We start from the raw sequence: 24836 nt of genomic DNA, 5'->3' as shown, positions 1-24836 counted from the left end.
TCTCAAATTGCTAGATTAAAGGACCTTGAATAGAGCATCTTGTAGGTTTGGATTTGCCAAGGACATTCTGATTCTCCTGCTGGAAGGTGTCGAGCCAAGGCAAGTTTTGGAGACTTAGTTTGCATAAAAGAGCATGCATGTGTGTGTTTGTGTGTGCATAAAGGGGGAAAGGTGGCAGAAAGAGGTGGTAAGTAGCTGGGGCCTACTTCTTGGGGCAATTCCTTCCAGAGGCAATGTACTCAGAGCTGGGTTTTCACTTTACAGATCCTGAGCTGAGGGTTGTGAAGAGTTGGTTTCTCCCTCTTTGCGTATCTCAAACTTTAGGGAGAAGAATTGATTTAATTTCATCTCATCTGATCCTGATTAATGAAAAGTCATTTCTGCTAGTTCTGGGCAGAAAAAATAATCTTTGTCTATTTTGTAACCTTGCAGATATATGTAGGTGCATGGCAGGAAGTTCTATAATTCTAGAAATTATGACAAGGCATCCATAAAGATGAAGCTGAAACCCTATGCAGCAGCATTGTAGCTTAAAGGAGCGTTATTTAATACCTATTAATGGAACTGCTGAAGCATAAACACTCTCAGCTCAAACAGATATTGTTAACTCTGTGCTAGCAGTCTCGGAGTGGGATGGCAGGTACTTCATTGTTGCCGGGTACGATGCTCTTCCCTCTGTCCAGTACAGGGTTAGTGTCCATTCAGTATGAGGGCGAGCTCATAGGGAGGAAGAATTACAGGAGCACGTGGGCAGGCAGCAGCCCTACCAGAAGGCAGGAGCCCTTTTACAAGCTCGGCCTCGGTGTCCCTGTGCCATAGAGACACTGCACTTGTGGCTGTGGTTGCACCACAGATGTTTCCAGGATAGTTTTTGGTCATCATGTTTAGTAGGGAGGGATTTCAGCCTCCTTGTGAGGGATGCCCGGTGTGGGGACATTCTTTCCTTTTTATTCTAGTTTCATCCTGCTTACCTACGTGTTCCAACAATACTGGGCACAGCTCCTGTATGTCATGGGACTGGCATATAAATAATTACTTCTTAAAAGGAAAAGCAATTCATGTTGGATAATTTGCTTGTAAGTTTGAGTAGTTGCGGGACTCAAGAATATCTTATTTTTTTGGCCTTTCTTTGAAACAAAGGATTACAACAAATATAAAAGTTGAATTTCCTGGTCAATAACATGATTCCTGAAGTTAGGGCTTAAGAACAATTGTTGACGTGAAATTGATAATAAATGAGAACAAGCAATTTTACAATCCATTTGCTTCGTGGGCATGCCTACACAAGAAATGTAGTCAAGTTGTTCTGGAGACTGGTTTAATTAAAATTGGTTCAACCCCTCCTGTGCAGACTCTAGGTTAGGTTTGTATTGTGACGTGAAGTGTGATTTTTGGCATGTGCAGACAGTCCACAGATTGCTAATTAGAGTAAGAGGTGAATCGGCCTCAGGTTGAGTTTCTGCCACACAGTATCTAAGCACAAGCTCGTATGGCACACACCAAAACCTGTGCTGTCCTCTGCTTGCCAAACCAGTCATTTGAATGTAAGTGTCATGCTTCAATGATCTTTAAGAAGGGCTGACCTAAAAGCAGCGCCAAAGAGCAGCAAAAATATGATGACCATGGAATTGGGGCTTGTAGGGCCAGACCTTCACCTCTGTTGGTGGCAGCTTGTGCAGAGTTGCTGCAGCCAAATAGGAACCTTGTGTTTCTCCACAGTGGAACTTTGCAAAACTAAAGAGATGCTTTGCCTTCCTCCCACTGCCATGTAGTCCTGAAGGACTGCTCTGGAGCCCTGCTCAGCAGAGCAGGATGCTGGCTCTGGTAACACCCAAGCCCCAGATTGCCCCTTTTCAGGCTGGGAAAGGCCCTTCCACATCTCCAGAGGATCATCAGAGGAGGCAAGAGCTTGTCGGCACGATAAGGGACTGGATCTGAGTGTTGTGCTCTTGTTTTCTCCAGGGATGAGCTGCCTCTGTCTAGTACTGGAGCACTTGGGATCAAAGTTTCTCTTACACAGCCTGATGCCTGAGCCTGTTCAACAAAGCGTGAGGATGGTTTCTGGCTCATCTGTTCATTCAAGCTTTTAATTAGTTACCAGCTATCCTCATGGTGAGGAGTTGACGCCTGATGTTATTGAGGTACTTATTCAAGCGTTCATGTTTATGCAAACGCATTCTTTTTATATCGGATTTTGGGCAGTCATAAGCCGTGGTAAGGAATTAAATGACATGTAAAGAAGAAATGTGACCCATTGATCAAAGATGCGCTGGCCCACCAGTGAACAGTCTATCCGGGCTGTGAAATGGCTGGTCCCCAGAGAGGCCCATTCAAAAAAGAACTGATGCTTGCGTTTTCCAGCATCTATATGCAGAATCCCAAGTGGTTATACAACACACACACATGACGTGAGCTGCAAACACACATTGCTGCAGTCCTTACGCTGGTCCTGTTTTTGAGTTAGTGTCAAAGCTTTCCTGGATGGGTATGTGCACTGCTTGACTACTTGCAAAGAACTGGGACATTAGCCCGTAGACAGGGGAGCGTATGTCACGCTACATAGAAAAACAGGTCCTTAGCAAAACCACGGGACACAGAAGCACTCAGCAGCTTCTTACCTGCTCCCCACTGCAGTGATTCTGCAGCTGCCATTGCTGCACATCCATATAAGAGGACAGGGCAAGACCAAATAAACACAAATAAGCTCAAACCAGTCTCTAAGATGTAATCAAAGAATGTATTTTAACTGGAGAGTTCAGACAGAGATAAGGGGCATGTGAGACGATCTATTTTTCCCTTTAAACTTGTCGCATGCAAGGCAGCAGATCTTCCTATAATGTAAATCAGAATAGCTCCACTGTCTGGAGCGAACAATTGTAATTTATCCTGCCTGAAGGCCTGCACAGAAGGTGCTTGAGGTTTCTCGCAATTCATTGGAGACTTGTGACATTGAGAGCAGGCATTTGAGCTCCACTGTCTTCTGGAGCGATTTGCAGCGCAGGCAACTTATAATTACAAACACTTGATAAATCTTCTTCAGAGAAACTGGGGAGTTTGGTAGGATGCTTGAGTCAGTCGTGACAAATTTCACTTCCTGTAAGAAAGCTGTGTTTCTGCAATTTTGGTCTCAGCACAAAAGCATCGCTCAGCAATACTGTGGAAGAAGTTCTGAGGGTTCAGCCAAGCTTTAAAATATTTCAAGGATATTCTTTGTCTTGTGGAGATCAGTGGGTTCCTTTCCTGCCAAGCTGAAAAGCCTGGGGGAAACAAAAGGAACCTATTTCAAGCCATTTTTGTGAGAACAATACCTCTCCCCAACACCTTATGCAGCTGGTAAATACCATTCCTTTATCAGGTACCTAATCTTTTTTAGCAATGTTCAACCACCTACACCTGACCACCAACTTTCCACTCTGTTTGCCTTGGCTGACATTTATATAACAAAGAGCTGCTAACTGTTCTTTTATCTGCACAAGAAAGTTGAGCACAGGAGGAGACAAATATGATGGGCACCATACGGCAGCGCAGAGCTGCACTGCTTTCTGTATATCCAGACTCTCTAATGGTTATATTGAGCCATTGCTCAGAAAAAAATGCTGGTTGACTGGAATGATTTAACTCTTATGCTCCTGGTTTAAAAAAAAAAAAAATGCTGTTATATACCAAGTCCTTTCTCTACTGGATGTCTTACTATTGTTAAAAATTTCAAACTACTGTGATAAAAGGAAGCAGGGATTTGGGCATGGGCTTTTCTGTCAGGCATATCTAGATCTCCTTTGTGTTGCCCTGTGATTAACAACCAATGAGCAAGGGAATGGAGCTGATAGCAGGGTAAGGGTCAGTCACGGAAATGTTCTCCAGTTATGAGTGGGGACTTCTGGATCTGAACCTGAAGATGAAAGAGGAAGAGGAGAAGGTCCTTCTTGCAGAGCTAGCAAGTGAGTAGGGATTTTTGGACCTTGCTTGGTCTTTCCTTGTATCTTCGGAGTCTGGATTTGTGGTGGCTACATACAGTGCATCTTGCTGGTTGGTGTGCAACACAGGGTATTACTGCAGATGGAGTTTGACCATGGTCTGCTGTTCTGCTGGTTGGCCTACGTGAATACTTGCATTAACAGTCGCGGAGATTCAGAGCCTTGCTGTCCTGTGTAATTGAGAATCCCGTTGTGAAAAGGTATTGTGGTCATTTCTCACTTGATGTCTGATAGTGCCGGAATATGGCTTTTTGTTAGAGTTCCTGTGATCTGCCAGCTTCAACGAGCTGAAGAATTTAAAGCAGGTCAGCAAAGACTGCTCTCCCTCTGGGGACAGAGCTGCCCTGAGAACCAGTTGACAGTGAATATTTTAGACTGTGACTTGAATATCTTCAGAAGCATCAGGGTTTTAACTGGGTTTCTAGTCTGGAAAGTGGTCAATAAGATTACCTCACCTTGTTCACTTGTGATGCAGAACAAGGCTTCATAATGATACATCCATGCCTATTAGAGCTGATGTTTATTGAAGACGAGTACAATTTTGCTAAGAGGTTGTTAGAGTAAAATGCATAAAGAAAAAAATTATACTGCAAACAATAACAAGATCCCAGAATTACCTTGAACTGTGCAATTGAGATTCTCACCGGCTGTCAGATCATCTCTGCATAAGACTGAACTGCTGACATTTGTTTAATTACAATGTATTTATGAAATGAGGCAACATTCCTAATCACTCGTGCATGCTTGCATTATGTCTATTGTACAATGTCTGTACTCAATATGAATAAATTCTCATTAAAATGATGAGAAAATGATTTATTTTGCAACCATTGGACACAAAGATCACACTGTACTTTAAGCTTATATAGAATTTTGGAGTGCTCACATTTTCCTGGTAAAAATAAAAAATAAAATGTTACCAAGTAAAAGAAGCCTTTCTGGGAAGAAGAAAGACTCTGAGATGGTTGTTCAGCTAAGATAATGCCATTTCAGTGAGGTCAAGATTTTCTTAACAGTAGCCAGTAAGCTTCTCCGGGTGTTCATATTTAAAGGTTGTTTTAGGATTTCCCAGATTGTTTCCAGAGTGTACTGTGTACAGTCTGGATATCCATGATTAAAATTTTAGCAGACTTGCCTAGCTGCAGGTCACTGTAGTATGAACTTTTTCTGAAACTTTTTAGAAGCTGGGATATACAAAAAAACAAAAAACCAAAATTCTAGTATGGGACAGAGTATGGAATAGCCTTGTTATTTCTGGTCTTTTTAGAGAGTACCATTTTGCTAAGGGTTTGGCACTGTCTTTGGTGTCAGAGGCAAAGTGAGACAGGTGTAAATAAAGTCATTTCAGCATTGTTACAGCCATTGATTGCTCTGCAAACCCCATGCTGCTGGAAACCACAAGAACCCAGGAAAGGTAGGGACTGGGATGAGAAATCTGCTGGTGAGTGACTGGCAGAGTTTGGCTGTGCCTCTGTAGAAATCAAAGATCAGAACAAGCACTGAAAGCTAATCCATAAGATGATTCATGCAATAAGAATTTATCGGGATGATTAAGTACGTGAGGTCCGTGTGGTCTGTTGCAATTAAGACCCTATGAACAACCAAGGCAGACTATGGCTGTTGATATTCATGGCTGCGTTACGTGGTGCATGCATGTCAGCGCTGTTGAAAGCGTGGAGAATTCAGCAATAATCAATAGCTTCCAATTATTTGGCTCTAGTTCTCAGCATTTAGAGAGACAGAATAGACTTCTTTTTGCATAATTTAAAGATTTTGAAAACATTCATTATAGAAATACAAGATTTACTCTTGAGAGCCATGTGGTTGTAATATTAAATTACCCATCTGGGTTGTCAGGCTGTGGATGCTAGCATTTTACACACCTGTACCACCCTTCACATTCCCTACTGGGAAGTCTTGGAGGTTTTAATAAATTTGCAATCATAGTGGAAGGAACAAACCAGAAGCCGTTCCTGGCAGACCTTTATGATAAGTTGAAAATGCAGCTTGGAGCTAGGGAAGGGCAGTAAAAAGTTAACTTTGCAGTAAAGTACTAATTCTCCAGGGAATTCTAGAAGGAGGGTTTGGAACTGCAGCAGCTGACAGTTTTTTTTTTTTTTTTTTTTTCCCCTCCAAACAGCGATAAAGCACTTGGAGTATCTGTGTAACTTTTGTGAAGAAAATCTCTCTCTGGAAGCTGCTGCACTTTGTCTTTGAATGAGTTATTATCTCTCAGCAAGCTTTGGTGATGTTGAAAGCCTTCCTTGCAAGGTTCGATGGACAAAGACATGGGTTTAAGGATCATGCTGCAATCATCCCCAAGAGGCCTGGCACTGGGAAACAGGAGAGCAATGACAGCCAGTGTTTTCTAGGTCCAGAACTGCTGTCCTTATTTCCTATGATTTCCAACATAATGAGCACCTTAGTGCCAGGTAAGTTTTAAAAAGAGATGCTCTCTTAAAAACAAATAGTCACTGCCAGCAGGGTTGCAAGCTGGGACTACTTAAAAGATGATCCGATGAGAATAGTTAACTGAAAACGGGATGTGGATTTAAGTCTAATAGTTTATCAACAGGAGCTTTCTGAAAAGCTCTTAAGTGTGCTGTCAAATCCAGCTTCCAAAGCATGGAAAGTAATACAAGTCCAATATTGTTAATGTCAGTGGTTTCTAGTTAATTATCTTCCATCTGAAAAAAATCACTGAAAAACACAAAGCATTATTTAAGCCTTGTGTCTCTTTATTCAGGTATTATGCTCCTCTGTTATAAATATGCTTTCCTCCTCAAAGACCTCTAGCTCTTGAAGTAGACTCTAAAGGATATATTATTCTTTTAATGCATCCAGAAAAGACTTCCATAGTTGAACAGAAAATATGATTTCAAAAATGTGTGTGTGTCTAGGTTAGTACTTTCTGAAAGAAGAGAAAACCTATAAGGAAAATGATAGTAGCTTATGTTGCTCAATTATTTTGTCTGCCTTCTCTTTTATTTTGAACTCCCATTTAAGCAATCCTATAAGTCTTCTAATGCTGATATCTACTCTTTGGTTGTAATGTTTCCCTGCTGCCTAGTTAAAGTAAGGAGAAAAGAAGCCTCATGTTCCATATGTTTATTGAGGGAATTTTTCGTGTGTGCAGTTCACATAAAATTGCATCCATTCGGCTCATGATCCGAAGTGCAATTCCATTAACAAAGCAGCACTCTACCTTTTGTGTGAGCTGTTATGCTTAAAGCCCATTCCAGTTGCTGTGCCTCCCATAGAAATAAAGAGAAGTTTTGCAGGTGATTTAGTTTAGTTCGTTTCCAGTTCTGTTCTATTTTCTTTGTTTGTAGTCTGAATAACTTTTTAGAAAATATTTGATAGAATCATTTTCATTTCACCATTTAAGATAAAACTTGTACTGAAAGTAGAATGCATTTATTTGGTTAAAATTTGCAGTTATATAAAATGGAGAGTTGATTTTTTTCACTTCCTTTCATTCCATCATCCTCCCCCCACTATGAGGCCTGAACAAATGTTTTCTGTAGAATATGAAGAACCCACATGGCATTGTGTATCATTTTTGTGTGTCCTCAAGAGCACAGGGACCCCTGTACAAGTTTTGAAAAGAAAAAAAAAAAAAAGGAAAGAGAAATACCACCTTGTTTCAGTCTGGAATTTGTGTATCCTTTCAGAGCAAGGACAACCACGATGGCCTAACTCAAAACTTGCTAAGACAAGCATAGTTTTCAGAGATGCCTCACAATCAACAGTTCTTCCAAAGTCAGTGGCTGCTGTTTCTGGGCTTACTGGGTTTAATGTGAATGCTGTGTTGTTGCTTCCCAAGGATGTCCCTGAGGAAGCCCTCCATAATTTGGACTACCTTGAAATGATACGTTCAAGGTAAAGCATTCCAGCTCAGAAGACCGATGTCAGCAAGGACATTCTGCAGGACTGTTGAGGTTAATAAATAGACCTGAGTTCTCTATTGCAATTCATTGGCCTGACCAGAGACCCCAGAGTCAAACAAGCTCATTTACCATTGAGTTTGCAAAAAGCCTGTCAGCGCTTAGGCTGCTTACTGACTGATGTACTGGCCAACATGGTCTCATGGCTTCCATTCATGCTCCAGCCATCTGCCCACAACCTCTTAGTGTCTCTCTGACAGGGTCTGGAGCAGGGGCTGTCCTTTCTGCTTGCGTTTTCTACAGCACCTAGTGTGGTGAAGTCCTGGGCCCCGGAAAAGCAAGAGACATAAATGATAGTAATCAAGCTACCTCACTGAGATTGCCAGTTTGTGCCTTTATGTCAGAAACCTTGTGGTTTTTCTTTTTTTTGGGGTAGAAGAGAAAACTGGAGGAAAACAAAAGGAGTGGAAAAAAATATATATATATATATTCAGGAATTCTCTTCCCTGAAGTGTGGCTGAGAATCTACCTGAAATGTGAGAATATATTCATGGAAGCACGCAGAAGAAAGACATATAAATGAGACTTCTTAGCGTGATGAGAAGAGTTTTACCAGCCCTCATGTGTCACACATATGGTTGTTTTTTTCAGATGAAACTGGAAATCAGCAGCTGCTCTTTCTGCCAGCACCCAGTTAAACAGACTACTGGGTTTGTGCTTTGCTGCTGGCCTGGAAAGGTCAACACGAGCTTTCCTCACCCTTGCCATTCACTGCTGGCGTTACATGCTGGCACAGCGGAGAGTGCCCCTTTTTAGATACAGCAGCACTGGACATTTGCTAAGGCAGGTTGCCAGATAAAATAACTGATGGGCAAGAGAAAATCCTGTGTCCCTGTCTTTTGACCTCAAGAAACATTGAAAAATGGCACATAGCAATGCACAACATGACCCTTCGGAGGTAATTGCTCAGTACTGTGTTCCATTCTCACTCTATCATCTCCTCTTCCTCCTTCTCTAACCTTTCCATTCTCATTTCCTTCTGTTCAGCCTGTTTGTGTATCTTTTCACCTGGCTTTTAGAATATATTACTTGAGTTTTAGGATATATTGCTATTTCCTAATTCCAAAATTAAGATATCGTTAAGTGTCTGCATAGATAATAACATAATAGTAGATCCCCTTTTCAAAAATGTGCTTTTAGGTATTACCTTGGTCAGTAATTTAATTGAATTGGATAGTGACAACACACTGACATTGTTAAGGTTAATGACCCAATGATTTACAAGACAAGGCACATTTACCGGCAAATGGATTTTAGTAATTGTTCTACTGAACAATGAGAATAACAATTTGTACATTGATCCACAAAGTCCTACAGCAAAGCCTCTGTTCTTACTTCGCCAATGCCCCTGTCCATAAATTCAGTATCACTTGGAGAATGTTTTTTCAGCCCTGCTGTATTTTAACTGCATTGCACTGAAATTCAAATGATCTCCTTCAATGTGATCCACAGCTTTTGCTGTGCACTATATGGAGTGCAGCTGGGTAAGAAGACGGCAAGAGAGGAAGATGGGAGGACATGACCTGTCCAGGTAAGGTGGTGTTCATCTTGGCTAGGCTGATCTAAGTTGAGCTTCTCCAGTTCTCCAGTCAGTGGAAACACGTGCATCTCTTTGAAACGTGTGTAATGTCAGTTTCAGTAGATTTGGATTGGTCTGTTTTCTTTGCCAAAATGCTGTGGGAGGCCCTGCCAAATGTTGTAAGAGAATTCATTTTTAGTCAGGGCTATTATCCTTATTAAATAATTTTGTAATCTTATACAACACAAAGCAAAAATATCTTTTCTCCTTGAATTGATGTTCATTGATTAGATTTTGCTTGAAGTACTTTTTGTTAATTCTTTATTAGGTAAATCCTGGATCATCTCTATTTTGTTTTGTTTTATTTTATTTTATTTTATTTTATTTTATTTTATTTAACAATTTGGTTACTTGCTGTGAGGCCCGTAATTATTCCATTCATAGTGCTTAAATTTTTTTAAATATTGAGACACGAGCAACTTTACTGTAGCGTGGAATTTTGTGAATGTCCAAGACTGACTAGAAATGACGACAGGAACTCCTCAGTCAGAGCCTTTGTGCTCTTGGATATAAATTATCTGTATTGCTGGGTAAAGATTCTGATTGTAAGAGATGGTATTTAACATCCTTATCAATTAATTATTATTGGAAAATAAAGTATTTAATCAGCATTGATCTGTTATAAGGCTACATCATCTGGCATTAGCCCAAACACAGAACAGAAGTGTTTATTGAACATGGTTGTCTTTCCCTGCAGTATTATTGACAATGTTATCATTTCCATAGTGGTAATGGGTCAGTAACTGTTGGTTAGATACTCTTTGTTACAACACACTTTATAAGCTTAATTTTATTGTCTTTAGCTTTATTAAGCATTGATTTCTTCAGTTGTCCTTTTGCTTCTCATATTAATTTTGTGTCATTCCTGGCTTTAAGTGTATTGCTGCCAACCTTCTCTCTTTTACATTTGTTGTTTATTAGCATTTTCCCCCATTTATAACTGCTTTCAGTACCCCATCATGCCACGATGAGATTGCTTGTTCCAGGTTTTGTTGCAGTTATCAGCCTTGTGTTCTTCATTACATTGCATGTGCTATACACAAGAACGATTTCAAGACTTCTGATCTTTAGCACTATATTCAATATAGCATTGTGCTTAGGCCTTTACTGGATCTTAGATAGCAATACTTTTTAGTAAATAAATATATCTCTTCTTATTATCAAAAATAAAAAGGAAAAATTGGGAAGAAAATGATATTTTAAGATGATTCTGTGTTAAAATGACATAAGTATGGACTATACGGAATTAAATTAAAAAAATTCTTATTTAAAGAACATTCTAGGTGTATTTATCCAGTGCAATGATGGTGGTGGTACATTGGTAAGTTTTTCTGACAGGTATATAGGTTATTTATTTTTCTCAATGAGCCTACAGCCTGTAGTGCAGGAAGATACTGAGGCTGGCAAAGGTTGGATGGGAATTAGTTCCCTGGTTTGCTGAACTGCTGGCTGTAATTTCAGACAGGTCTTAGAGACCCTTAGAGGTTCTAAAATGAGTAGGAAGAATGCAATAGTGGAAAATTGTCTGTCTCTTGTCGAAGTAATACTTTTGGGTTTAATCCTTAGTAAAATGTAGAAGCAAATAATAGGAAAGAATGAGCTGTAGATGTTAAGAGAATTACAGAGTGATAAATAAGGACTTTGGCCTTTTAAAGAACAACTCATAGCAAAGAGTTGAATGAAGACTTTGAAATTGTGTTTACAAATTAGAAAAAGAAGAGAAATTATGTAAAAATAAGTTTAAGAAGAGAGGAAAACTGCAAAGAGAAGCTTGAAGGATATATTAACCTATCTGTCAAGTGTTTGGCTTACTGTGCATTAAGAATCTGTGCTATATGTAAAAATCCTGCATATTTCCTCGTTTTCTATGGCTCAGGCTTTTGCAGGAGGAATATTCAATGAATTAATCTCTAACTTTTCTGATTACATTTTAAACATTTATGTTGTTAGCCTCAACATCTAATAAATATGAGACTTTTAATGGACTGTGGCTTATTAAATCGTATTTTTTCTGTCAGTCTCATCAGTGGAGTGGTACTGATAGTATTAACACCAAATGGGACCAAACCAGCATTTCATTCCCTTTTGTGCTTGAAAATGTCTGAACCACAGTCCTCCTACGTTGATGGCTGTATTTTTGCTATATTCTGTTTCAAGTTATTTTCATATGGCTCTTGTATGGTCATTAATTTTCACTCTTGTTCTTCCAATTAAGCAGTGTAACTGAAAAGCAGGGGTTAAAGGTTTTATTCTGAGGTCCAAAAAATTAGCTGCACATATGTTCATTGTTACAATTACTTGCTCAATCTATTACAAAAAGATGTGTCGCCACCTGAATGATTGAAGGATATGGTTAGTGTAAGGCAGTGTAGTTGCATACTGAAAAATAAAACTATTGGAAAAAATTACAGATGGGATATCCTTGAGGAAACTATAAAAAGTGTATCATTTCATAACTAATGGGCATTGAAAAACTGTCAGGAAAACAATCAGGAATAAGTTTACAGATACTTTTCAATTCAGAATTTTCATATTACTTATCAGATCACTAGGAGCAAAGCTTTGTCTTGCTCACAATCACAGGGAAATGAAAACTGTGCTAAGAATTACAGGAAAAAACAGCTTATGGCAATTACACAAAAGAGGAATCTAAACAATGATGCCCATTTATTTTCAGCTGGGATGTTTACACTTTAAAATTTCAAAATACGTTTATGTGGGATTAAGCATAGCATAACAAGGTAGTGCAAAATTCAGCTTGGTCCCAGGTCCAGATTGTGAGCAAACCTGTTTTTCTGCCATGGTCCATCCTGTGGAAACAAAGAAAATAATCCTTTTACTTCATCTTAATTTTTACTTTTAGCTAATAGGTAATAAAAGTTTTTAGCTGATATGAAGTGGCTTGTGAGAATTTGATACAAAGACATACATGACATTACGGTTTTGCTTAAACTATATTAATATTCTTTTTTGTTCTTCCCTGGGCCTCTGGTGTAAAACAGAACACTATACCACCTATATTGTTCTTTAGGTGAGGCTGAGATAGGGCAATTGGATTTTCATTTCTTTAAGGTCTTCTTGCATGCTCTCAGGCAGGATGTGGCAAGGTCTCAGCACAGTCTGAACTGAGCTGGATCCCCAAAAGAACTCAAGAGCTTAATGCTTAACTAGGCGAGGTAGAATATTTATTTCTTATGCAGCTCTAGTCAGCAGCATCAAAGCAGCTGAATGCTCAAGGAAGCCGAGCTGGACAAATCCCCAGACCTGGTCAGCAGAGACTTCAGGGAGGGTGATTTCAGGGGAGTTTGTGTAAGGTTTGAATAAGAAGAGAAAGGAGCCAGAGGAGAAAGATAAGGTCAAATCTGAGAAAGAACACAAAGGCTGTCCCAGAAGATGAACGCAGAAAGGTTAGAGAGCAGCAGTGCTGTTGACTCTGCTTAGCAGGAAATGCTGTGCCCATGGGGTGAGCAAGACAGAGGTGCTGTAGGAAGGGTGGGGTGCAGGGAGGGAAACGGCGTTGACATCTTTTGCCCTTTCTCTTTGATGAAACCAGATAGCAAGAGCAGGTGAACTGCATGCAGTGTGCGGGCTGGAGTTTTACTGCTGGCTGTTTGCTGAGCAAAGCGATGCTGCTGTTCCCATAGCTGCATGCACCAGTAGGAAATGGGGGAGAGGCAGGTTTTTAAAATTATTATTATTATTATTATTATTATTATTATTATTATTATTATTATTAATTTTGTGGTGGTGGTGGTGGTGTGGACTCAAATGCCCAGGGACCAGATATTGATCCTGAGTATTCAGGAGTAGGCCTGGATTTTGTGCCAATCCTACAAAACCCTTCTATCCCTGAGTGCCAGGGGTGGGTTGCTGTCATCATTGCTGGGGTCTGGTGAGTTCTCTCTTCAAAGACACAAGCCAGCCTGGTTCTTCCTGCTTGGTGATTTTCTCTCTCTGCCCCAATAATCAGTTCACTGTTTCCACTGCTGCTTTCCTAGGCTTGTCAGCAAGCAGTGCAAATCAAGAGATCTGTACTTGGTCGATTTTGAATTAGCGAGTTTGACAAATGTTTTCATTTGAGAAGGCAAGCTGCCTCATTGTGCTTGGTTTAACACGAACACATTAGAGTGACAATGCTGGATTTAACTTTAGTTATCAACACTTTCAGCCTGCATTGGTCTAAGTAATTGTCCTGTTTGTACTCTGACAGGTTAAAATAATGTATTCTAGAATGAGAGCGCTTCTACTGAAGATGAAAAGCAGCCCAAGAGGGTTATCAGCTGTTACTAGCTGTGACAAGCAGTGTGAGCTAGATGTATGGATAAATTGCTATTGCTCCAGAGGTTATTCCTATTAGCAGGAGACATATAAGAAACTCTAACAAGGCATTAATACAGTACAGTTACTAAAAAAACTTGTCTGTCCTATCCAAGCCCAGGACTAATGGCACACTACAGCACGTTCTTGATGCTGCACTGACAGGTGGTGATAGACCTTTAAATAAACCAGAAGCTCCACTAGGCTGTTGGGAAGTGATGGGCAACTGAGAAGATTTAAAAGCTAATTTTTAAGAAAATAAATAAGTAAACACATTTATCTGAGATCTAAATGCTGTTAGGAACACTTCTGCTGGATTCCTCTTTACACAGAATCAAATAATGTTGTACAGATGGGATCTTGGCAAAGTCTGTAATTTCTGATAAAATTTTCTGTCCACAGAGAAGAGTTTTTTTTTTTTCTTTTTCTTTTTCTTTCTCTTCAATAAGTGTTTTTGGGATTAAAATAAAGCAGTTGTGTAAACATGAAGTATTCAGTTCCTTTCCATCTAGAAAATGGTACTGGGAGTACTGAGGAATAGAACTCAATTGCTGAGCACTTTCAGTGTTTTTAAATGACAGAATTGAGCTCCTGCTGTGGGCTCGGTGTGAGTGGGCTCCCATGGATTTCAGGAGTGTGGTCCTATTCATGCTGTTCAGTGGGTTACCAAACTTGTGCCAATGCAGTTTGCAGAGATGTATTTAGGAGGAGTTGGCTCACATAAGCTATTTCCTCTATAAAAGAAATAGGGTAGAAATTTCTTTAGCAGCAGAAACACGCTCCTCTGGAGTCACACAGTGGAATTGTAATTGCTTGTGCAGAGAAGGTGGGGGATTTTTACATTATTTTCTAGGAGACGCTATGTAGGACTTTGTTTACCTTTCTTAGGCTTGTGCTTGTTACCCGGCGTCCTAGGAATCATTTCCAGAGGCACTCAGTGGGAGCAAGCAAACAAGAGACGGGAGTGTGTGCTTTCCACAGCAGTAATGATGGAAGTTAAATATTGATGGCCTAATTTCAAATGGGAGTTTCATGTGATAATAAGAGGGCTAAAGCTGAAGGGGAGATTGTGACAGCCTACTCAGTTCTTCTATTCTTTTATGGGGACTGATTTTGGAGAACTGAAAATCCCTGTGAAGGACAAGAAAGCAGTGCTGTATTAACGGCAGACACAGAAGCTGACAACTTCATGAAGGCTTATGGTGGGCACACATTAATTGGGGGTTTGAAAAGGAAAGGAGAAAGAAGAGAATGGTGTAAATATGATAATTACAGCTGCACAAGCAAAAGGGAAAATCACCCTAAAATGTAGAAAAACACTAAATAGCCATTTAAACAATGTGTGGGAGACTGTCCCATTTGGGAAGGGTGGTGTAGTTTTAGCCGATTGTCTTACCCATTCCTTAATGTGACAAAAAAATCTCCACATCAGCTCATATACTCACCTCCCGGAAGAGAAAACCTATTTAGTCTGCTTATTGCTTGAGTCCTACTTTGCAGTAATTAGAATACAAAGCTCTTTTCCCACGGTAAATTGGCTGTCTTTCTGATACTTTCTACAACAAAGGAACCTTATAAATGTAATTGTATGATTATTTTGACATCTTCTTAAATGGTTGTGCTGTCTCGTCTTGATGGAGTCTTGGGGAGCTTGGACAGAAGTGGAGCTGATCCATCTGTTTCCTGGTGCATGAGATAATCCTAAATTGCAGAAGAATAAAAATGGTAAACGGTGAAAATAACATCAGCAGCCATCATATTTTTTTATTTTTTTTAATCCTTCTTTTAAACTTGAAATTAAAATGCAGCAGTGTAAAAGCTTTGCTTTGGGGAGGAAGGCTCCCTGCTGGCTGCAGCTGCTGGCGGCAGCCTCACAGAGGAGCTGAGCAGCTCCAGGCCCAACCTGTGCTTGGGTGAAAAGGCACCTGGAAGGCTGAGAGCGCAGGGTTTTGAATGCACGTTCAGAAAATATGAGGCCAAACATGAGGCCTTTCCATTGACAGCAAGGGGCTGTCTCAGGATCAGGCCCTTGTAGTTAATAGGGGAACCTTCTTCAAATTACAGAACCTCTGTGCCGCAGAGGTCAACCTGTAAAAACCAGGGGAGCAAAGAAGAACTCCGATGCTAACCCACTCAGTGAAACGGGAACTGGCAGAAATAGGCAATGTTTACCAAAGTTTACCAACAACACCTTAATTTTAATTCTGTATTTTTAATAAGTGGCTTGGGTTGTAACATTTTATAATGCAAGGCTTGGGCTTGTTTGTTGCATACTGCCAAGATGGGCCTATTTAAGTATGTCTTCTGGCCAGCACAAAAAGCTCAGGTCAGGTATCAGGGTCAGTGCTGATTTTAAATAGCTGTCATGGGGAACCTGGTATTTAAAATGTGGAAGGAGTGTGAAGAGGTCAGCTGCACCCTGCGTCCTTCTGGAGGCTGCTCGTTTTTAGCCCGGTGCTTATTCATGAGGTGATGAGCATTTCTAGGAGGCACACGATATAAATATTTAGCACTGTCAGTGGAGAAGGAAAATATTGTTGGAACAATGTCTTCATTTGTCAGAGGAAAAATAGGGAATAATTTTTTTTTGAGAGAGATCACAATTAACTGCTCCCCATGAACTGTTTCTCTAAAGATTTCAGGCAGACGGTGCTCTTGCAGCGAGAAGAGTGAATGCCAATTGAGAGGAACATGGATCCATTTATACAGCCAGAGAAATCATTCTGTCAGACAGGATATAGGTACACAAATTAAGCAGGTATCAAAATTATATCGTCTCTTCAGCGGCAACTGCCTCTCAAGAACAGGCTATGGACAGGAATAGGTAACGATTTTAGCAGTCTGTAATTTAATTCTGCCAGCATGTGACTACAGCAGTAGGCACCTGCTACTAACAATGACAGGCAGCGCTGCCCAACTGCCCAGCAAATCCCTTTCCTTCCCATCACTGGAAAACTTCAGGCTGTGATTCCCCTGCACAGGAGCCCCGAGCCTCCGGCACGATGGTATGGGTACGGTGGCCAGGCTCTGCAAACAGAAAAGGCTTCTTGGTCTGCAGAGATAACGTCTTTCAGAGTAGTGGCCAAGATGGCCTCCGCCATGTGAAGTTTACAGTTTCCAGAAGAAATTCTCTGCTCTGAGGATGCCTGCACCCTTGGTAGCACAGGCTCCCTTGCATGAGTCCATGTTCTGGTGGCCAAATCTGGGGGATTTCATAGTTTGTGTGGGACCCAGCAGTCCATGGTGGCACCTCTGCAAGCCACAGCCTTGTGCCTTGAATATTATACAGCATAGGTATGTAAGGTGGATGAAAGTAGGCAGGGGAAGGGAGGCAGTGGTGAGCACAGGGTCACGTTTGGAGCCTATTCATGAGGAGAACGCTGCTGTTCGGCCCCAAGCCTGAGGCCTTGCTCACTGTGCCATGCAGCCCTCACCCCAGGGTGGTACAGGGCAGCCCCGTGCTACTGAGTCTCCTGCTTTGCCCTGAAGAGTTCTGCCCCCCTCTGTAATCAAAGAGGTTGTGTTATTTCCACAGGAAGTTGAATTGAACTTTAAAGCGTAATTAATAGCAAAATATCCTTCAAGTGTTTTTAACTTAAAAACTTGATGAGCAACAAAATTTGAAATGTTTTGTTCACTTTCAAAATTCTCAGTTTCATAAGAAGATGAAAAATATCACTCCAAAACACAGTCTGCACTTAGTATTCTTAGCCACAGTTTTTTGGCTTTTGACATTTGGAAGTGAAGTTGAAGGTTGCTGATGAAAATTTCAGTTATTGCCCTCTAACTTTTGACAGCATTTTCCATGGACCCTGCTATACCCAAACTATTTTCTACAGACCTAATTCTTTAAAATTCAGTCACTTCTGATTTTTCCTCATAAACATGTATGAGTCTATGTCTGGCCTTTGGTAAAATAAGAATAAGGCCTATTCCCAGCTTAAATCTTACTAACATCCAAATTTCTTGCTAAGCCTCTACTGCTGCTGAATTTAATCTACTGTGAATTATCAGAGTTCAGCTCCTACTATAAAGTATGTCTGACCTCTGGTTGTGTGCTTTTCTTTATTATCATTTCTGCGTGTTTGTTCATGGACGTTTTATTGTCCAAAAGTTCTGGATGACTGGATCAGGATCTCTCTCCTTGTAAGCAAAGGTTGCTGGCAATTGAAAAGTCTGAATAGCTTATTACTTTGACATCAAAAATAAAATAAAAAGTCTCATTTTAATTCTTATTATTTCCTTCATTATTAATTTTTCATCTTCCTGAAAAATACTGGAGCTGTAAGCAGTTTCAGAAATAGGTTGAAAGTTTGTGTTCTTGCATTGTCCTTTCTCTAACCTCTGCTGAACTGCTGTTTTGTAACTTTTAACAAGTACAGTAAATGACAAATGATATCCCTCGAGGTTTATTCATTCCTATTCTCATGTACCACCATTTAACTTGATTGATTTCAGCACAGACTCCAGCTCATGGAAATGCTCCCCAACCAATTGCTCAAGGGAAAGGGCAACCCCATAGGATTTTTTTAGAGCCAGAAATCACAAAAGGGGCCCTATCACCAGGGCTTCAGGCATGGGTTAAGTAGGCAGTTGCCTAAGGTGGGGTCCTACCCTGGAAATGAATTGAGATGGCTGTGGCCGTGCATGTTTGTGCTCAGCCTGGTTTCTACACCTGTCCCTGCCTTGTCCCTGCTTGGTGAGTGCAGATCTCCCCTCTTGCAGTGCCTTTTGTAGATGATTCCTTGCTTCATCCCCTTCATAGCCAAAACATCTCTTTGAAGATGATTTCTAGAGGCTCCTGAACCCACAATGTCTCCTGTACTCTTGCAGGAGATCTGCCCTTCTTGCTGTCCTCCCAGTTCCTGAGGAGAAGTGCAGGTCGTGTTGCAGCCCTGCCTCCAGGTAAGATGGCTGTGGTAAAATTGCCTGCTGGATGCATGAAAAAAGGGCTGAGCTTGAGAGAAGCTCTGTTGTAGCTGTAATGTCCTGGGCTGTAATAGGAGAATGTTTTATGGACACTGCTTGTGGACATTGCTCATGTGGGTTGTATGGGTGCAGGGTATGAAGGGTGCCTTTTTTTTAAGGGAGTGAGCCTTGGGCTTCCATTTGTTTATGGACTGATGTGTCGCTTTGAAAAAAACATTTACATCTCCATGGGATTCAACAAGCAAATGTGAGTTTTTTTTTTTTTTTTAAACTTAGGGCTATATTGTTCAATGTGCCCTCGATGACTTCTCATTCTGCCACCCTTCAACCCCACTCGCTCTTTGCAGTATTTCTGCACTCATGCTGGGCGCTCTATAGGGAGGATGTGGAGGGAGCTGCTGGAGGGGTAATATTTGCTTTGGAAGCAACATATATTTTCAAAATAAGTTTCCCTCCCAGATTTTTAAGACATCTAAATAATTATTTTCTTTGAGATGGATTTTTTTTTCCCCTGTAGCATTTCAGCTTGAATTTATTTTCTATGAAAGAGAGAGAGACTTTTCAGGTCTAAGAATATTGCCTTGGAAATTGGTTCATTTGCAGTTAGGGCTAAAGAGATTATTTTGACTGTTCAATCCCTCATTCTGGGGGGAATTTCTCTCCTCCATGGAGATGGAGCACTGCGACCTAAATGCACTATTCTGTTTATGTCTACACTAGCAGCTATAGCTGATAGTGCTACTTCTCACCTCTGTAGGGAAACCTTTACCTTCTGGGATCTGTCCAGCCTAACCTTTGAAGCTTGGACTTTAGGTGAACATCCTGGCATGAGGTTTATCCCTGCTTCCACAGAGCTTTCAGCCCTTGCCCTCTTTGCAGTACGATAGCAATTTCCTTGTGCGTTGTGGGTCTGAGTGCAGGACATCTGCCAAGGGCAGTGCCCCAACCATCTACCCAGATCCCTGCCTTCCAGAACATAAATTCATCCCTTTTGGCACCAGGAGGGAAAGAACTCAGAGAGATAGGAAACCTGAAAACATTCCTAGAAGGTGTCTCATCAGATAACCAAGCTGCAGTAAGTTCTTTTTAATGGAAGCTGGAAAACACTTTGAAAATACTTTATTAAGCATTAACTAAGTATTATCTTGGAATGCAGAGACTGGTGGTGATAATTTGCCAAGAAGTGACAGTTCTTCATCTTGTCCCATCCTGTATGCCCAATATGCAGCAGCCTTCTGGGTAATCCAAGGACTTGAGGGAAGTGTAAGACATTCCAGGAGTTTTGGAAAGCTGTTCAAACAGGCAATACCTGTTCCATGCCTTCCTAAGAGTAATGTAATATATATCATGTAATATATATGTATATAATATATCTCACTATGTAGAATTGTATTGAATATAAATGCATACATTGCTCTTAATGCTCATTCTTTAAAAAAGGTCCAGAGAGCAGTTAAAAAAAAAAGTGGCTTAAAAAAGTCACATACTTTGTTAGTAAACTGAATTTGATCTTACAGAAGAGAATAGAAAAATTCAGCTAAGTTAGCACTGAATATAAAATCTGTTTTTTTAACTCTGAAAGTAGTTAATTATTGAAAGAGCTTAAAGGAAACAGCAGCAGATTTGCCACCAGTGGGGTGTTTAAATCAACAGGGGATGTATCCTGAAGACTCAGAAAATCAAATTCCAGTTATTGTTCTGTTAGAAAGCAAACTAAGAAAAAAAAACAACAACAAAAAAACCCACGCAAACAAAACCCACCATAACACAGTCAGTATCTGTTTTGGCCTTAAATCTCTCTATATTACGTATGCTTTCTCAATCTGCACAAGTTTGCAAGATTCTGAAAACTTCAAATAATATCCTCAAATTTGTAAAATATTATAGTTTTGTGCTAAATCCAAAGATTTCAGTTTCAAAAGCATTTTCTTGAGCACTCTGCATCTTCCCTATTTATGTATATTTTCCCCTTACATGAAATTCTTTTTATAACTTGGTCTTTTATATTGTTCTCTTTTGTACCCTTTCTACACTGTAATCATTTCTTCATCATAATTCTCTCGTTGCTATGTGATGTTCCACTACTCATGTTTTTCTTTGATTTAGCTTAGTATTGTTTTAACTCTTTACCTTCTGTGCTTCCCACTACTTTTCAGTAAACAAGTGAAAAAGAAAACAAACCATTTTCTCAAGTAACAGGAAAGATTCTTAGTTAAATGTTGAATGAGTCGCGGTTGCACTTAGAGTTGTGAAGAACAGCTGAGTTCACGTGTGGTCTGACTTGGTTTAACTTAGTCACTGCTTCCAGAAATAGCCCATTTACTGTCAGCCGACTAAAGCACTGTCCTTCATTAAAATCAGGAAATAGTTTGGGTCAGTTTAGACAAAGCTGGCGACAGCTGACTAGCAGCAGGGCTTTGACTTTGCATTTCCAAATCCACTCTGTGAAATGCATTCAATAAAATATGACAATATCTGAAGCTTATTGCTTAGAAAAGTCAATGAAGTGGTAGATTTTCAGCCATATGAGTTGATCTGTGAGTTGCAGCTGGGATAAATCACTTATTCCTGAGAAAGTTTCTGGGAAACTCGATTCGACTGAATTTTCTGATCCTAGGAGAGTTTGCAGAAGGAAGCAGCCCTCCTAGGGAGCTGCAGCTGTGGGGTGCTCACTGCAGGCACTGCACAGGTCTTAGCCTGACTGGGGTTACTATTTCCCTACAGGGAATCACAGGTTTTTATCACATCTCTTGCTGATCACACTGGTGGTTAGCAACTGTCCAACTATTACTGACTTAACAGCCACAACATACGTTAAGTAGTTCACATGGATCTGAGTGTTCCTGGTGCGCTGGTTGAAAAGTGCTTTGGAAATTGATTATAGCACCTGCCTGTGTTACATGCAGGAACAGAGCACCAACTGCACCCATGTGAGATAAAGAGGTACCTGAGGCTTCCCGTACCCTACCCAAGTATAGGAGGCAGTAGTAGGAGGATTTCTGAAACTCTTAAACATAGCACATCATCTAGTGACATTCTATTCCACCAAAAGCATGGAATGAAAAAGGCAATCCCAAAGACGTGAAGAAAGCAGAGCACAAAATTTCCTGTGCTGCACTGACCAACAGCTCTGTAACAGCATTGCAATGCTCTCTGAGAGCCGTTATATCTGTAAATTGTCACCTGCTCGCTTATCAGCTGTGTTTAGGGACATACAATAACACCCAGCTCACCTGTGTCCATTTTTTTGTGGGGGTGGGTGGTTAACAGCCTTGTGCATGGCTCTTGCTGTGCTAGGGCAGATCTTTTCAGGTTACTTGCCATTTCATTTAGCTGCTTAGAAAGGGACCTAAGCTATTTTAACAATATGGCTGATGCCTGTTCAAACAGCGCTTCCTTTTTTTTTTTTTTTTTTTAATACTCTCCTACTGCAGGGCTCTTTTTTTCTTGGAATCTTTTTTCTCCTATTTGCTTTTCTAAGGCTTGCTCTTTATGCAGGGGAGAGCTGCTGAGCAGATGCTATTTTATAACTGGCTGTGGTCTCTGTCTCTTCAGCTAGTGAGTAGTGCTGAGCTTCATCCTTACTATTGTGGAGGGTTGATGTAAGCTTTTAGCAGTTGCCTTTCTCTGGAAAACAGAGAATACTGTGTTAACTTTTGCTAGCAGAAAGCACACTTCATTTTTCCTCTGTAATCTCATCATCTTCTTGCAGCTCTCTTCTGTGTACCGAGACTGCTTGTTCCTTACTGTAGTGGCTGACCTCAGACCTACGTATCTGCTTCTGATAATGTACCTTGCTTTGCTTGCTTAGTGTGAATTACCTTGGAATAATTGGGCTGACAGTTGCTTGGCAGTGGAAGTGCCTGTTGCTGCAGGACTTCTTCCTCCATAAACTCTTACAGCAGCAGAGCTGCGGTGCGCACCCCAGTGCAGACAAATGATTCAACTGCTGCTGAGTCTCTCCAGTAAGTAAAACACACGAATGCTCTGGGTATTGCATTGCTCTGGCCGGTTTAAATAGCTGCAGAAGTATGCCCTGGGCTTTGTCCGTCTCTCTCTAGGTTCATTCTTTCCACAGGCTCATCCACAGAGATGCCTCTGAGAGTCTGGATGTTAAGGACTGGCAGCTCAGGCTGTGTATCCCAGGGACTTGGTTCTCACTCACATACAAAGGTCACAGTGGCTCTGAGCACTTCTGAACAGCTCAATCAATGTATGCACAAGTCTGTATAGAAAACATTTCCCATTTAGTTAATGGGAAGGTTCTGGCAGTCACAGTTAGCTCTAATTGTTATTTCTTTTGCTACTTCATTTTCATTGTTTAAAGAAAGATTCCAAGTTTCACGTTCCTGGAAATGTTTGTTTGCAGCAATTTGCTTTATATACATATCATCCCAGCTGCATTTGTGTTTCTTTAGTGCAGTTGCAGAAACTCATAAACATCCCTAAAGCGAGGATGTGGATGCTGAAGTACAGCAGGGCAGCATGGAGGGATGGCTGGTGCTAGCACAGCCATCAGCTAATGTACCAAAGAGGTCAAATTAGGCCTCCTTCTCTGCTGTGTTTAAATACAACTTGCAATATTTCCCCACCGTTTTCAGGCATTATTAGCACTCACTGTATAAAGTATTAAAGAGGCGCTCTCCATTTATCCACATTAATGATTCAGTGCAAACTCCTGCCTTCCCATTAATATCCACTAACCTCATTCAGTGATAAAACTTGATTTAGTCTCCAAATTACCTCGGCACAAAATTTCTTGGAGCAGCACTGCCTAATAGTTCAGGGCTACGTGAGCTGTTATGATAGCCAAATAACAACAGTGGCAGCATCTTTTTTTGAGAGTCGGTGGAAAAAAGAATCAATCCAGTGCATAAAGAGAGACACAAATAAATTGCTAAACAGTATAATCCAATGATACCATACATCTCAGAAATGAGTGCCTCAAAAATCAATAAAAATTGAAATTGAAAAGGGAAGAATTGTGGTTGGTGAGATGCAGGTATGTCGATAGGAGTCGGGGGAGAAGGCTCCAGCCGGCCGGGTGCCAGGCTCGGGGAAGGGAGGTTTGCTCTGGATGAGGGGGACCGCACTGCCAGGGCATAGCACAGCAAGGAAAAGGTGGTGCTTTCTGCATTGGTGGGGATCGTGGGGGGAGCAGGGCAGGGAATAATGGTCCCTGGGATTTGAGTGGCTGTCACACCATTGCTTTTGCCTCTCGACTGCTTTCTTCCATCTGGAGGGGGTACAGGGCAGACTGCTCAGCACCTGGTCTCTCTTGGGAGTATGATGTGGCGCTGGGCCTTTGCTTGGGTGGGTGGGTGAGGTGTTGCTTTGGGGTGTCTGTAGCTCCAAAAAAATCATTTTCTTTGCCTAGGCTATGTCTGAAGTGTCGTGGCTCCCCAACCCCCAGAGATACCGTGTTGTACAGCCCTTCTCTGTCCCCCACTGGAGTTGTGTGGGGCTTGGTGTGTACCTCTAGATGAGGCACGTTGTGCTGGGTCTCACTGGTCCGTGGGTTTGTGGTAAAAGAGCTTGACTTTGGTGCCTTATGCAATGCACTGACCCATCTCCCCAAGGGTAGGTTTGAAGCTAATATAATGTGGATTTTGGTGCTTAGTTTTTCTCCCTGATTTTTATTTATTTATTTTTTACCTTAGCTTTCATGTGGGCTGGTGCGTGCAGGTGTTGGTGCGAAGGCTGCTGAATGGTGGGAGCTATGGGACACACCAGAGTTCTTCAATTTTTTTCTAGTTTTACATTAAAAAACAAACAAACAACAACAAAACCCAACAAAACCCACACACATTAAAATCCCAGTCTTCTTACAGAACATGAGCAGACCCAAGCTGTGCTGCTTGCTGGTACAGATCTGTTTTCTACTCTGTATGGTTTCCTTATTGCTCCCTTTGGAGTCTGCTGGCAGCAGATCAAGCATGGCTTGTCCTTCTTGGTTTGCAGCAGCCTGCTGTCTACAAAGGTTTGTGAGAAGAACAGCAGGGACATTGCCTCACTCCAGTAGCAGTTCCTCCATGTATCCTCTTAGTGATGCGTGAATTTTAAAACAAACAAGCAAAAAATAAAATAAAA

The 24836-nt window shown here is 41.0% G+C and overlaps 1 protein-coding gene across 2 annotated transcripts in view; it reads left to right on the top strand.

The window, feature by feature from the left end:
- The window catches only part of LOC308200301 (uncharacterized protein), a 234760-nt gene that overhangs the window by 71815 nt on the left and 138109 nt on the right, over positions 1–24836 (top strand). The window contains exons 9-14 of one of the 2 annotated variants that reach the window (XM_080605805.1): positions 1963–2141; positions 6115–6406; positions 7649–7856; positions 8513–8819; positions 9374–9452; positions 18651–18722. In XM_080605805.1, coding sequence (XP_080461931.1) covers positions 6223–6406; positions 7649–7856; positions 8513–8516 — 396 coding nt within the window. In that variant the 5' untranslated portion in view covers positions 1963–2141; positions 6115–6222 and the 3' untranslated portion in view covers positions 8517–8819; positions 9374–9452; positions 18651–18722. Of the gene's footprint in view, positions 1–1962; positions 4748–6114; positions 6407–7648; positions 7857–8512; positions 8820–9373; positions 9453–18650; positions 18723–24836 lie in introns of those variants that run through there. The other variant, XR_013955452.1, reaches the window with a different exon arrangement.

This window comes from Anser brachyrhynchus, assembly GCF_964034855.1.
Source record: "Anser brachyrhynchus genome assembly, chromosome: 10".
Taxonomy (NCBI): domain Eukaryota; kingdom Metazoa; phylum Chordata; class Aves; order Anseriformes; family Anatidae; genus Anser; species Anser brachyrhynchus.
The sequence above is the reverse complement of the archived record's forward strand: the minus strand, read 5'-3'. Positions and strand labels throughout refer to the sequence as shown.